This window comes from Bombina bombina, chromosome 1 (assembly GCF_027579735.1).
Source record: "Bombina bombina isolate aBomBom1 chromosome 1, aBomBom1.pri, whole genome shotgun sequence".
Taxonomy (NCBI): domain Eukaryota; kingdom Metazoa; phylum Chordata; class Amphibia; order Anura; family Bombinatoridae; genus Bombina; species Bombina bombina.
Window position 1 is genome coordinate 460,401,716 of NC_069499.1, and position 16,308 is coordinate 460,418,023.

General features: G+C 41.8%; 1 protein-coding gene across 1 annotated transcript in view; it reads right to left on the bottom strand.

The window, feature by feature from the left end:
* Positions 1-16,308, bottom strand: part of CIR1 (corepressor interacting with RBPJ, CIR1) — a 440,401-nt gene that overhangs the window by 346,578 nt on the left and 77,515 nt on the right. Inside the window, exon 6 of the mRNA XM_053698458.1 lies at positions 1,591-1,708. Coding sequence (XP_053554433.1) covers positions 1,591-1,708 — 118 coding nt within the window. The remainder of the gene's footprint in view (positions 1-1,590; positions 1,709-16,308) is intronic.

Sequence of the window (16,308 nt, forward strand, 5' to 3'; positions counted from 1 at the left end):
TCCGGATGAAGATAGAAGATGATGGAGCCGTCTGGAAGAAGACCTTCACCGCTTGACTTCAGAACGGTGAGTACCTATTTGAGGCTTAGTGTTAGGATTTGGGGGGTTGGCGGTTTAGGAGTTAATAGGTTAATTGCGATGTTGGGGGTTGGCGGTTTAGGGGTTAATTATGTTATTTGCAGATAAGGGGTTAATTACTTTATTATTTTGTGATGTGGGTGTTTGCGGTTTAGGTGTTTGTTAATACTTTGTGCGGGAGGTTAGGTTTTTTTTGTTATACTTCGTGTGGGTAGGGTTTTTTGTTATAATTCGTGCAGGTGGGTATCTGTTTTTGTTTCTTAAGGGCGGTTACGTGTTTTAGTTATTTCAGTTTTTTTTTTAGGCTTTGGGCTTGCCTATGCTGCATCCAGGTGGATTCCGAAAATGGCAGGGTCGATTCTTTCACCACCCTGCCATTTTCGGAATCCACCTGGATGCAGCAAAGTTCTTCTCCAGCCAACATTCCTTTGAGGATGCGTGCGCAACTGGCGACAGACACGTTACAAACGTAATTCATTTAAATAAAACAATGATAAGACTTGTAAGAGACAGGACACAATTTGACGAACACATACAGAAGGAATAGAGGGCCCTATTCCTGTGGGAACTTACAATCTAGAAGGGTAGAAAGCACAAACAATTCCTGCTGCAAGGATAACATTTTCTGCTTCCAGCACAGATTTTGCTGCCATTTCTTAGGCATATAGGAGCATATACTATCTTTACTATAAAAACATATCACACACACACATATATATATATATATATATATATATATATATATATATATATATATATATATATATATATATATATATATATATATATATATATATATATATAAAACCGATTATGCCACACTATTAAACAAAAATGGAACATCTAACATATTGGATTTCTGATTGATGTGTTTGTTTATATGTAACAGCATTTCCTTAATGGTCTTAAAATTCTTGAAATATATAAAGGTTGATACAAACACTTAAAACAAAGTGTAACCTGCTTCTGTTTATCTTGTTAACCTTTTAATGCCATTATGCCGTTCTATTCCATCATTATTACATTGGGCTTTAGAGCCGTCATAGCCAACGGCTGTCCTGAAGCCTTCTGTGCATCCAGGATTTGATCGCGGTCTGGAGGGCGTTCCTCGGGTTGTAGAGACGCCCCCCAGACGCGATCCAATAATTGAAATCTCGCGATCGTGTGCTTTCAATTTGTCTACATCGGAACAGTTGTTCCGATGTAGACACTTTAACCCAGTCACGAAAGGGTTAATATTTATGCCAAACATTGTATACATGAGTATAGCACATTAGTTAACAAAAAATGGTAAAATTCTGCACAAAAATGCTTGAATCATCTGGCGAAGTAATAAGGCTAACGATGTAGTGAATCTTAAAACAATTGCATATAAGAATAATCTGATTATCTTCAGCAAATGTCTCCCAGCAAGTTGTAAAGGCAAAAGGTTACCTCTATAGACTTCCCTTAGTTTTGTTACAGGAATCAACAGTAGTCAATCATGTAACATTACCATGAAGTAATTCTTACCAGATCCATCAGTGGTGACTGAACTTGCATTAATTCCAGAAAGGCCAAACAGTGGACATTCTCTGTCTGTATTCACATGACCCCATTTATGACATTTGATGCATCTCACATTGCGAACCTGGTTGATAAAAATTGCAAGATATGTAATCAGATATAAAGTTTTAATGCAGTTTTAAAAGAATGTAGCAGTAATATAGCAAGTGTTAAATAAAGATATGCAAGAAGTAGGTAAGAGAATAGTTTCCCTTTTGTTGGCTCAACTACCATTCAAGTCACCCCATCCACCCAAGTGATATAATTTATTGGGGGGGGGGGGGTAAATATATATAGCCATAAAATGATTGCTTATTTATGTAATATATTGTAATTGCAATGTTATCTAAAAGCCAAAGTCTGCTTTTGTCAATTGTCTCATCAGCCTCTGAGGTACTTTGTAAATTATGCAGTTTAGAAATTAAAAATTGCTAGCAGCCTCAATGTTCTATGTTGTTGGTACAAATAAACAAACACATCTCAAAAAAATAAAACCAATTCTAATTAGAATGGAAGAAAAAAACTTATTGTCTGCTTGTTCTTTTGTACATCACATTCTCACAAATGACATAGGACACCTGAATCTTTAAAGGCACAGTAAACACCAGATTTCACACAGCGCATTGGGCCAGCTGTATAGTCACAGCCCAGTCTGACCGTGCCATTATACACAGTGCAGCTCGTTCCTGCTGTCAGACAGAGCAGGAGCGAGCTGCACTGTGTATAATGGCGCGGTCGGGCCAGGCTGTGACTATACAGCTGGCCCGATGCGCTGTGTGAAAAAAACAGACTCACTATAAAGATCGGGTATGAAAAAAACAATTTATGCTTACCTGATAAATTTATTTCTCTTGTGGCATATCCAGTCCACGGATCATCCATTACTTGTGGGATATTCTCCTTCCCAACAGGAAGTTGCAAGAGGACACCCACAGCAGAGCTGCTATATAGCTCCTCCCCTAACTGCCATATCCAGTCATTCGACCGAAACAAGCTGAGAAAGGAGAAACCATAGGGTGCAGTGGTGACTGTAGTTTAAATCTAAATTTTGACCTGGCTGAAAATGACAGGGCGGGCCGTGGACTGGATACACCACAAGAGAAACACATTTATCAGGTAAGCATAAATTGTGTTTTCTCTTGTAAGGTGTATCCAGTCCAAGGATCATCCATTACTTGTGGGATACCAATACCAAAGCTAAAGTACACGGATGAAGGGAGGGACAAGGCAGGTACTTAAACGGAAGGTACCACTGCCTGTAGAACCTTTCTCCCAAAAATAGCCTCCGAAGAAGCAAAAGTATCAAATTTGTAGAATTTTGAAAAAGTATGAAGCGAAGACCAAGTCGCCGCCTTGCAAATCTGTTCATTTTTAAAGGCCCAAGTGGAAGCCACAGCTCTAGTAGAATGAGCTGTAATCCTTTCAGGAGGCTGCTGTCCAGCAGTCTCATAGGCTAAGCGGATTATGCTTCTTAGCCAAAAAGAGAGGATGCCGAAGCCTTTTGACCTCTCCTCTGTCCAGAGTAAACCACAAACAAAGCAGATGTTTGACGAAAATCTTTAGTAGCTTGTAAGTAAAACTTTAAAGCACGAACCACGTCCAGATTATGTAAAAGACGTTCCTTCTTTGAAGAAGGATTAGGACATAATGATGGAACAACAATCTCTTGATTGATATTCTTATTAGATACTACCTTAGGCAAAAACCCAGGTTTTGTAAGCAGAACTACCTTATCTGCATGGAAGATCAGATAAGGAGAATCACATTGTAAAGCAGATAACTCAGAGACTCTACGAGCCGAGGAAATAGCCATCAAAAAAAGAACTTTCCAAGACAAAAGCTTGATATCTATGGAATGAAGAGGTTCAAACGGAACCCCTTGAAGAACTTTAAGAACCAAATTTAAGCTCCATGGGGGAGCAACAGGTTTAAACACAGGCTTGATTCTAACCAACGCCTGACAAAACGCCTGAACGTCTGGAACATCCGCCAGACGCTTGTGCAAAAGAATAGACAGTGCAGAGATCTGTCCCTTAAAAGAACTAGCTGATAATCCTTTCTCCAAACCCTCTTGGAGAAAAGCTAATATCCTAGGAATCCTGACCTTACTCCATGAGTAACTCTTGGATTCACACCAGTAAAGATATTTACGCCATATCTTATGGTAAATTTTCCTGGTAACAGGCTTTCGTGCCTGTATTAAGGTATCAATAACAGACTCGGAGAAGCCACGCTTTGATAAAATCAAGCGTTCAATCTCCATGCAGTCAGTCTCAGAGAAATTAGATTTGGATGATTGAAAGGACCTTGAAGTAGAAGGTCTCGTCTCAAAGGCAGAGTCCAAGGTGGAAAGGATGACATGTCCACTAGGTCTGCATACCAGGTCCTGCGTGGCCACGCAGGCGCTATCAAAATAACTGATGCTCTCTCCTACTTGATCTTGGCAATCAGTCGAGGGAGCAGAGGAAACGGTGGAAACACGTAAGCCAGGTTGAAATACCAAGGCGCTACTAGAGCATCTATCAGCGTCGCTTCCGGGTCCCTGGACCTGGATCCGTAATAAGGAAGCTTGGCGTTCTGGCGAGACGCCATGAGATCCAATTCTGGTTTGCCCCAACGACGAATCAATTGAGCAAACACCTCCGGATGGAGTTCCCACTCCCCCGGATGAAAAGTCTGACGACTTAGAAAATCCGCCTCCCAGTTCTCTACACCTGGGATATGGATCGCTGATAGGTGGCAAGAGTGTTTCTCTGCCCAGCGAATTATTTTGGAGACTTCTAACATCGCTAAGGAACTCCTGGCTCCCCCTTGATGGTTGATGTAAGCCACAGTCGTGATGTTGTCCGACTGAAATCTGATGAACCTCAGGGTTGTTAACTGAGGCCAAGCCTGAAGAGCATTGTGCAGAATTATATAACATTATTTTGAGGTTTACTGACACTTTAAACCATGAAAGGTTTTTTTTTTTTTTTTTTTACTTTACTGCCCCTTTAATGTGTTTTGTTTAGATATTTGTCATTCAATAACTCCAGAAGAATGTTTTTCAAAAACACTCAATTTACTTCTATTACTTCTTATTCTAGGCTTCATTCAAAGCAACATAAAACCAATGCTGTACAACATTCTTTCATGGACAAACATGATCCTGTTCATGATTACATAATTATAAAAACAACTGATTCTGATAAACCTACTTCTTCAGCTATCAGACATTCAGCTTCACTAGTTTACACTTAAATTCTCTGGATCTTGATTTGATAAGGCTGACTGTTTGGGATTGTGTGTGCAGGGTTACTTTAAAGTTTATTCAGAAGAAATCAAACTATCATTGGCCAGACAAGGAATATCAAGAATTATGTTAACTTGATCAATTGTCTACAAAAACAGAATTTATGCTTACCTGATAAATTACTTTCTCCAACGGTGTGTCCGGTCCACGGCGTCATCCTTACTTGTGGGATATTCTCTTCCCCAACAGGAAATGGCAAAGAGTCCCAGCAAAGCTGGTCACATGATCCCTCCTAGGCTCCGCCCACCCCAGTCATTCGACCGACGGACAGGAGGAAATATATATAGGAGAAACCATATGATACCGTGGTGACTGTAGTTAGAGAAAATAATTCATCAGACCTGATTAAAAAAACCAGGGCGGGCCGTGGACCGGACACACCGTTGGAGAAAGTAATTTATCAGGTAAGCATAAATTCTGTTTTCTCCAACATTGGTGTGTCCGGTCCACGGCGTCATCCTTACTTGTGGGAACCAATACCAAAGCTTTAGGACACGGATGAAGGGAGGGAGCAAATCAGGTCACCTAAATGGAAGGCACCATGGCTTGCAAAACCTTTCTCCCAAAAATAGCCTCCGAAGAAGCAAAAGTATCAAATTTGTAAAAATTGGCAAAAGTGTGCAGTGAAGACCAAGTCGCTGCCTTACATATCTGGTCAACAGAAGCCTCGTTCTTGAAGGCCCATGTGGAAGCCACAGCCCTAGTGGAGTGAGCTGTGATTCTTTCAGGAGGCTGCCGTCCGGCAGTCTCATAAGCCAATCGGATAATGCTTTTAAGCCAAAAAGGAAAGAGAGGTAGAAGTCGTTTTTTGACCTCTCCTTTTACCAGAATAAACAACAAACAAGGAAGATGTTTGTCTGAAATCTTTAGTAGCCTCTAAATAGAATTTTAGAGCACGGACTACGTCCAAATTGTGTAACAAACGTTCCTTCTTTGAAACTGGATTCGGACACAAAGAAGGTACAACTATCTCCTGGTTAATATTTTTGTTGGAAACAACTTTCGGAAGAAAACCAGGCTTAGTACGCAAAACCACCTTATCTGCATGGAACACCAGATAGGGCGGAGAACACTGCAGAGCAGATAACTCTGAAACTCTTCTAGCAGAAGAAATTGCAACCAAAAACAAAACTTTCCAAGATAATAACTTAATATCTACGGAATGTAAGGGTTCAAACGGAACCCCTTGAAGAACTGAAAGAACTAGATTTAGACTCCAGGGAGGAGTCAAAGGTCTGTAAACAGGCTTGATCCTAACCAGATCCTGAACAAATGCTTGAACATCTGGCACAGCTGCCAGTCTTTTGTGAAGTAAAACAGATAAAGCAGAGATCTGTCCCTTCAGAGAACTTGCAGATAATCCTTTCTCCAAACCTTCTTGTAGAAAGGATAGAATCTTAGGAATTTTTATCTTGTTCCATGGGAATCCTTTAGATTCACACCAACAGATATATTTTTTTCCATATTTTATGGTAAATTTTTCTAGTTACAGGCTTTCTAGCCTGAATCAGAGTATCTATTACAGAATCTGAAAACCCACGCTTTGATAAAATCAAGCGTTCAATCTCCAAGCCGTCAGTTGGAGGGAAACCAGATTCGGATGTTCGAATGGACCCTGAACAAGAAGGTCCTGTCTCAAAGGTAGCTTCCATGGTGGAGCCGATGACATATTCACCAGGTCTGCATACCAAGTCCTGCGTGGCCACGCAGGAGCTATCAAGATCACCGAGGCCCTCTCCTGATTGATCCTGGCTACCAGCCTGGGGATGAGAGGAAACGGTGGGAATACATAAGCTAGGTTGAAGGTCCAAGGTGCTACTAGTGCATCTACTAGGGTCGCCTTGGGATCCCTGGATCTGGACCCGTAGCAAGGAACCTTGAAGTTCTGACGAGACGCCATCATATCGATGTCTGGAATGCCCCATAATTGAGTTATTTGGGCAAAGATTTCCGGATGGAGTTCCCACTCCCCCGGATGGAATGTCTGACGACTCAGAAAATCCGCTTCCCAATTTTCCACTCCTGGGATGTGGATCGCAGACAAGTGGCAGGAGTGATCCTCCGCCCATTGAATTATCTTGGTCACTTCTTTCATCGCCAGGGAAGTCCTTGTTCCCCCCTGATGATTGATATATGCAACGGTCGTCATGTTGTCTGACTGAAACCTTATGAATTTGGCCTTTGCTAGTTGAGGCCAAGCTCTGAGAGCATTGAATATCGCTCTCAGTTCCAGAATGTTTATCGGGAGAAGAGACTCTTCCCGAGACCATAGACCCTGAGCTTTCAGGGATTCCCAAACCGCGCCCCAGCCCACTAGGCTGGCGTCAGTCGTGACAATGACCCACTCTGGTCTGCGGAAGCTCATTCCCTGTGACAGATTGTCCAGGGTCAGCCACCAACGGAGTGAATCTCTGGTCTTTTGATCTACTTGAATCGTCGGAGACAAGTCTGTATAATCCCCATTCCACTGTCTGAGCATGCACAGTTGTAATGGTCTTAGATGAATTCGTGCAAAAGGAACTATGTCCATTGTTGCAACCATCAATCCTATTACTTCCATGCACTGCGCTATGGAAGGACGAGGAACAGAATGAAGTACTTGACAAGAGCTTAGAAGTTTTGATTTTCTGACCTCTGTCAGAAAAATCCTCATTTCTAAGGAATCTATTATTGTTCCCAAGAAGGGAACTCTTGTTGACGGGGACAGAGAACTTTTTTCTTTGTTCACCTTCCATCCGTGAGATCTGAGAAAGGCTAGGACGATGTCCGTATGAGCCTTTGCTTTTGACAGGGACGACGCTTGAATCAGGATGTCGTCCAAGTAAGGTACTACTGCAATGCCCCTTGGTCTTAGAACCGCTAGAAGGGACCCTAGTACCTTTGTGAAAATCCTTGGAGCAGTGGCTAATCCGAATGGAAGTGCCACAAACTGGTAATGCTTGTCCAGAAAAGCGAACCTTAGGAACTGATGATGTTCCTTGTGGATAGGAATATGTAGGTACGCATCCTTTAAATCCACGGTAGTCATAAATTGATTTTCCTGGATAGTAGGTAGGATCGTTCGAATAGTGTCCATTTTGAACGATGGTACCCTGAGAAATTTGTTTAGGATCTTTAGATCCAAAATTGGTCTGAATGTTCCCTCTTTTTTGGGAACTATGAACAGATTGGAATAAAATCCCATTCCTTGTTCTCTTATTGGAACTGGATGTATCACTCCCATCTTTAACAGGTCTTCTACACAATGTAAGAATGCCTGTCTCTTTATTTGGTTTGAAGATAATTGAGACCTGTGGAACCTTCCCCTTGGGGGTAGTTCCTTGAATTCCAGGAGATAACCTTGAGAAACTATTTCTAGCGCCCAAGGATCCTGAACATCTCTTGCTCAAGCCTGAGCAAAGAGAGAAAGTCTGCCCCCCACTAGATCCGGTCCCGGATCGGGGGCTATCCCTTCATGCTGTTTTGGTAGCAGTGGTAGGCTTCTTGGCCTGCTTACCCTTGTTCCAGCCTTGCATTGGTTTCCAGGCTGGTTTGGGTTGTGAAGTATTACCCTCTTGCTTAGAGGATACAGAATTAGAGACTGGTCCGTTTCTGCGAAAGGGACGAAAATTAGGCTTATTATTAGCCTTAAAAGACCTATCCTGTGGGAGGGCGTGGCCCTTTCCCCCAGTGATGTCTGAAATAATCTCTTTCAAATCAGGTCCAAATAATGTTTTACCTTTGAAAGGAATGTTAAGCAATTTTGTCTTGGAAGACACATCCGCTGACCAAGACTTTAGCCAAAGCGCTCTACGCGCCACGACAGCAAACCCTGAATTTTTCGCCGCTAATCTAGCTAATTGCAAAGCGGCATCTAAAACAAAAGAGTTAGCCAATTTAAGTGCTTGAACTCTGTCCATAACCTCCTCATACGAAGATTCTTTACTGAGCGATTTTTCTAGTTCCTCGAACCAGAAACACGCTGCCGTAGTGACAGGAACAATGCATGAAATTGGTTGTAGGAGGTAACCTTGCTGTACAAAAATCTTTTTAAGCAAACCCTCTAATTTCTTATCCATAGGATCTTTGAAAGCACAACTATCTTCGATAGGAATAGTAGTGCGTTTGTTTAGAGTAGAAACCGCCCCCTCGACCTTGGGGACTGTCTGCCATAAGTCCTTTCTGGGGTCGACTATAGGAAATAATTTCTTAAATATAGGGGGGGGAACAAAAGGTATGCCGGGCCTTTCCCACTCTTTATTTACTATGTCCGCCACCCGCTTGGGTATAGGAAAAGCGTCGGGGGGCACCGGAACCTCTAGGAACTTGTCCATCTTACATAATTTCTCTGGAATGACCAAATTGTCACAATCATCCAGAGTAGATAACACCTCCTTAAGCAGTGCGCGGAGATGTTCTAATTTAAATTTAAATGTCACAACATCAGGTTCAGCTTGATGAGAAATTTTTCCTGAATCTGAAATTTCTTCATCAGACAAAACCTCCCTCATGGCCCCTTGAGATTGGTGTGAGGGTATGTCAGAACAGTTATCATCAGCGTCCTCTTGCTCTTCAGTGTTTAAAACAGAGCAATCGCGCTTTCTCTGATAAGTAGGCATTTTGGATAAAAGATTTGCTATGGAGTTATCCATTACAGCCGTTAATTGTTGCATGGTAATAAGTATTGGTGCACTAGATGTACTAGGGGCCTCCTGTGTGGGCATAACTGGTGTAGACACAGTAGGGGATGATGTAGTATCATGTTTACTCCCCTCATTTGAGGAATCATCTTGGGCAATATCATTATCTGTTGCAATACTGTCCTTACTTTGTTTGGACACTATGGCACAATTATCACATAAATTTAAATGGGGAGACACATTGGCTTTCATACATATAGAACACAGCTTATCTGATGGTACAGACATGTTAAACAGGCTTAAACTTGTCAACAAAGCACAAAAAACGTTTTAAAATAAAACCGTTACTGTCACTTTAAATTTCAAACTGAAAACACTTTATTACTGAATATGTGAAAAAGTATGAAGGAATTGTTCAAAATTCACCAAAATTTCACCACAGTGTCTTAAAGCATTAAAAGTATTGCACACCAAATTTCAGAGCTTTAACCCTTAAATTAACGGAACCGGAGCCGTTTTTACATTTAACCCCTATACAGTCCCAGAATGAGGCTCTGTCTATAACTAGAAAGGCCCCCATCTGAAAAAGGTGTCCAACACAGTGCCTGCCGTTTTTCTAAACGTTCCCCAAGATTATAATACCAATAATTAGTTAGAATCTGCATAATATGCCTAGTAAAGCAATTGTTTTAGCCCAGAAAAATGTCTGCCAGTTTTTAAGCCCTTTTTGAAGCCCTTTATTCTTTTATGTTTAACTAAGAAAATGGCTTACTGGTCCCCATGAGGGGAAATGACAGCCTTCCAGCATTACATGGTCTTGTTAGAAATATGTCTAGTCATACCTTAAGCAGAAAAGACTGCTAACTGTTTCCCCCAACTGAAGTTACTTCATCTCAACAGTCCTGTGTGGAAACAGCAATTGATTTCAGTTACTGTCTGCTAAAATCATCTTCCTCTTACAAACAGAAATCTTCATCCTTTTCTGTTTCAGAGTAAATAGTACATACCAGCACTATTTTAAAATAACAAACACTTGATAGAAGAATAAAACTACATTTAAACACCAAAAAACTCTTAACCATCTCCGTGGAGATGTTGCCTGTGCAACGGCAAAGAGAATGACTGGGGTGGGCGGAGCCTAGGAGGGATCATGTGACCAGCTTTGCTGGGACTCTTTGCCATTTCCTGTTGGGGAAGAGAATATCCCACAAGTAAGGATGACGCCGTGGACCGGACACACCAATGTTGGAGAAATATAAAGTTGATAGTTAATAAGAAAAAAAACAATACATTATAGAAGAGATACACTTGGACCTCAAGTTGCCAATTCCTTTTGACTTTGGGATTGATTATTCTTAAGAATTTCTGAAGTGCGTTTCAGTCTGAAGAAACAGGACTGTTTAATGGCTGATTCCTTATGGATACACTGCTGTATGGTAGCTTTTCATAACTCCAAAATCCTTTAATTATTTAATCAGAAGACACGCCGGTTAGCGTAATGTGGGTCTGTGGAACCAGGGGCACAAATTGCTGTTTGGTTTAGCCTATTTGTGTGCTAGGATAAAGGGTGTTCTTGTGGGCAACAATATACACTTTCTGTGGTCTCATCTAATGGGTTTTAGCATAATGTTTAGTGTAATTATATATATACTCTCCAAAAAGCAGGCAGCTCACTGGTCTTTGCAGTAAAACTAGAATTTATTACATCAGTTTAAAAAACAAACGTTTCGGCACTGCATTGTGCCTTTGTCAATGTTATACAACAAAAAGTACAAGGACAGAGTGCACCCAAGCACCCCGGATCAGTTAACATACATTTAAAACAAACCCCCTTAAATAGAGAATATCCCCACTTAGCCTTTACCGCCATTCCTATGCATGCTCGTACAATCACCTAATCCCTGCGTCACGCTGACACGCTAGCCTGCCTAGCGTGATGACGCATAGCACGGCGTTGTCATGACAACGTCCAAGGCATTACGTCGACGAATGAGCCAGATACCAGGAGAACACCAGGGAACAATCTGCGCATATTCAGAACAACAAAGTTTCTTGAAGCGCAGCGGTTGCTATGGGCAACCAACGTAAACCAGCCACCTAATCAGGCAAGAGCCGCTCTGGGTGTCCCATAGTATGTGGCTACGGCGGAGGCAGTAAGGATGTGTAATCTTATCAGATTTTCATACCACACAACAAACATAATATAAATACAAAGTCACTTCACTTAAGTCTGTTATGTAATAGGAATATAAATCTGAAAGATATATCACAGCCGCAGATGCGATGTTAAAATGGACCAGAAAACTGTGACAAAAGTATATACAGAGGAAATTCATGGTCATATGATTATTAAATAGAAACTGCCTCAAATAATTAGTGAACATAATAAAATATGCACCAATAAATCAATGCTGCTACTCTATCTTTCTATCCATCAAACCCATAGGAGTATGGTAGTAACCAGACAGTGAAACTTCCACGGACCCAAGCTCTTATGAGGTCATTAACGTAAGCATTAATAAAAAGGGCTAAAATCCAAAGTAGTATTGAGTCCCTTTGGGGTCATAGTTCCCAATTTATGTATCCACCTGCTCTCACATTGGAGTAATTTTTTTCCCCTATCACCACCTCTTGGATTTGGTGGGATATGATCAATCAGCATTGATCTGATGCCGGGTGTTTAAAGTTTGCACAGTGGCGTGCCACCGGTTGATCCGAGTCACCATCTTTCAGGGCTTCACGAATAGCGTGGCGATGATTTGCCATCCTGTCTCGGAAGGAGGTTATTGTTTTTCCTATATATATAAGTGAACATGGGCAAGACAACATGTAGATCACAAAGGTGCTGGTACAACTAAGACGATGGTTTATTTTAAACCGTTGGTTTTTGTGGGGGTGTTGAAAAGTGTCCCCTTTGCACATGCTGTTACATGTTGTACAACTCCCACAGGGGAAGCAACCTTTCTTGGATGACTTGAGCCATGTTTCCTTTTTGTAGTGGTTCACAGGATCTGCTTTAACCAAGATGTCCCTCAGGTTCCTTGCTCTGCGGTAGACCACCCTTGGAGCGGTCATCTTCTGAAAGGGTAACATGGGATCTGTGCCCACCACTGGCCAGTGGCGACGTGCTGCATTGGATAGACGTTCACAACCAGGTGTGTACGTGGTAATTAGATTCAGTTGTTCAGACTTATCCTTTTTAGGAACCCTGGTGTCGCGTAAAGTGTCCGTGCATAACAATTTCTCCTGTATTTCGCAGATGTCTGTCATGGGATAACCCCTTATATTCAATTTAATGCCCATTTCTTTTACTTGGGTAACTTGTGAATGTGTCTCACTGTTATTTCTCAGCGCCCTAGTGAGTTGGGAGGTGAGAATAGCCTTTTTCTGGTGTCCAGGGTGAAAACTACTGGCGTGCAACAAAGAGTTGCGATCCGTGGGCTTAGAGTACAATTTAGTACCAAAACGCCAACCACCAGAGTCATTCACCTTGAACAAATTGAGGTCCAGAAAATTAACGTTGTCTGTACTGAATTCAAGCTAAAAAACGAATAGGGCTGGCCATGAGGTTCAAATGTGACACCCACTCACGCAAAGACACTTCATCACCTCTCCATATCAAGAGAACATCATCGATGTAGCGGGTGTAAAAAGTCACCTGTGGATGTTCAAAAGGCTTCATGAGCTCCTGCTCATACCATGACATGTAAATATTTGCGTAAGTGGGTGCCACATTAGACCCCATGGCTGTGCCAGCCACCTGAAGGTAGTAGCAGTCCTCAAATTTAAAATAATTCTTCTCCAGACAAATAGTCAATAATTCACACAGGAACTCAATAGGAGGACCACTATAGTAGATGTTATTTGTCACCAAGGACCTGACCGCCTCCACCCCACAAAGTCTGTGAGTCTCCTCAACAGGCAAGGAGACTCACAGACTTTGTGGCTCTTAGACAGGATGATATCCTGGTCACCATGGACGTGGACAGCCTCTACACGGTGATCCCCCATGTTGGGGGGGTGGAGGCGGTCAGGTCCTTGGTGACAAATAACATCTACTATAGTGGTCCTCCTATTGAGTTCCTGTGTGAATTATTGACTATTTGTCTGGAGAAGAATTATTTTAAATTTGAGGACTGCTATTATCTTCAGGTGGCTGGCACAGCCATGGGGTCTAATGTGGCACCCACTTACGCAAATATTTACATGTCATGGTATGAGCAGGAGCTCATGAAGCCTTTTGAACATCCACAGGTGACTTTTTACACCCGCTACATCGATGATATTCTCCTGATATGGAGAGGTGATGAAGTGTCTTTGCGTGAGTGGGTGTCGCATTTGAACCTCATGGCCAGCCCTATTAGTTTTAAGCTTGAATTCAGTACAGACAACGTTAATTTTCTGGACCTCAATTTGTTCAAGGTGAATGACTCTGGTGGTTGGCGTTTTGGTACTAAATTGTACTCTAAGCCCACGGATCGCAACTCTTTGTTGCACGCCAGTAGTTTTCACCCGGGACACCAGAAAAAGGGTATTCTCACCTCCCAACTTACTAGGGCGCTGAGAAATAACAGTGAGACACATTCACAAGTTACCCAAGTAAAAGAAATGGGCATTAAATTGAACAAAAGGGGTTATCCCATGACAGACATCTGCGAAATACAGGAGAAATTGTTATGCACGGACACTTTACGAGACACCAGGGTTCCTAAAAAGGATAAGTCTGAACAACTGAATCTAATTACCACGTACACACCTGGTTGTGAACGTCTATCCAATGCAGCACGTCGCCACTGGCCAGTGGTGGGCACAGATCCCATGTTACCCTTTCAGAAGATGACCGCTCCAAGGGTGGTCTACTGCAGAGCAAGGAACCTGAGGGACATCTTGGTTAAAGCAGATCCTGTGAACCACTACAAAAAGGAAACATGGCTCAAGTCATCCAAGAAAGGTTGCTTCCCCTGTGGGAGTTGTACAACATGTAACAGCATGTGCAAAGGGGACACTTTTCAACACCCCCACAAAAACCAACGGTTTAAAATAAACCATCGTCTTAGTTGTACCAGCACCTTTGTGATCTACATGTTGTCTTGCCCATGTTCACTTATATATATAGGAAAAACAATAACCTCCTTCCGAGACAGGATGGCAAATCATCGCCACGCTATTCGTGAAGCCCTGAAAGATGGTGACTCGGATCAACCGGTGGCACGCCACTGTGCAAACTTTAAACACCTGGTGTCAAGCATCAGATCAATGCTGATTGATCATATCCCACCAAATCCAAGAGGTGGTGATAGGGGAAAAAAATTACTCCAATGTGAGAGCAGGTGGATACATAAATTGGGAACTATGACCCCAAAGGGACTCAATACTACTTTGGATTTTAGCCCTTTTTATTAATGCTTACGTTAATGACCTCATAAGAGCTTGGGTCCGTGGAAGTTTCACTGTCTGGTTACTACCATACTCCTATGGGTTTGATGGATAGAAAGATAGAGTAGCAGCATTGATTTATTGGTGCATATTTTATTATGTTCACTAATTATTTGAGGCAGTTTCTATTTAATAATCATATGACCATGAATTTCCTCTGTATATACTTTTGTCACAGTTTTCTGGTCCATTTTAACATCGCATCTGCGGCTGTGATATATCTTTCAGATTTATATTCCTATTACATAACAGACTTAAGTGAAGTGACTTTGTATTTATATTATGTTTGTTGTGTGGTATGAAAATCTGATAAGATTACACATCCTTACTGCCTCCGCCGTAGCCACATACTATGGGACACCCAGAGCGGCTCTTGCCTGATTAGGTGGCTGGTTTACGTTGGTTGCCCATAGCAACCGCTGCGCTTCAAGAAACTTTGTTGTTCTGAATATGCGCAGATTGTTCCCTGATGTTCTCCTGGTATCTGGCTCATTCGTCGACGTAACGCCTTGGACGTTGTCATGACAACGCTGTGCTATGCGTCATCACGCTAGGCACGGCTAGCGTGTCAGCGTGACACAGGGATTAGGTGATTGTACGAGCATGCAATAGGAATGGCGGTAAAGGCTAAGTGGGGATATTCTCTGTTCTCTATTTAAGGGGGTTTGTTTTAAATGTATGTTAACTGATCCGGGGTGCTTGGGTGTACTCTGTCCTTGTACTTTTTGTTGTATAACATTGACAAAGGCACAATGCAGTGCCGAAACGTTTGTTTTTTAAACTGATGTAATAAATTCTAGTTTTACTGCAAAGACCAGTGAGCTGCCTGCTTTTTGGAGAGTATTGTTATGGTATTAGCAGAGCACCGTGGCATTATTTAAGTATGATTGTGCAATCCTGTCTATGACTTTGTATGTATATATGTATATATGTATGTATATATGTATATATACATATATATATATATATATATATATATATATATATATATATATATATATATATATATATATACATATATATACACATATATACACACACACACACACACATATACATACACACATACATATATACATTGTCTTGCTGTTTTTATGGGGATCTTCCGGTAGAGCAACAGAACTCCTTATTAACTTTTTAACGCTGTTAAGACGTTGTATTCCGTCCGAATTTTGCTGGGCTTTAGTGCCGATGGACGGAATACAACGTCCTAACAGCTTGGCTTTCCTGAAGCCACTGGCGCTTCCCTGATGGGATCGCGGTCTGGGGGTATGCCTAGCATCATAGGGCGCCTCCCTGACGTGATCCCTTCATTGAAATCTCGTGATCACAAGCACG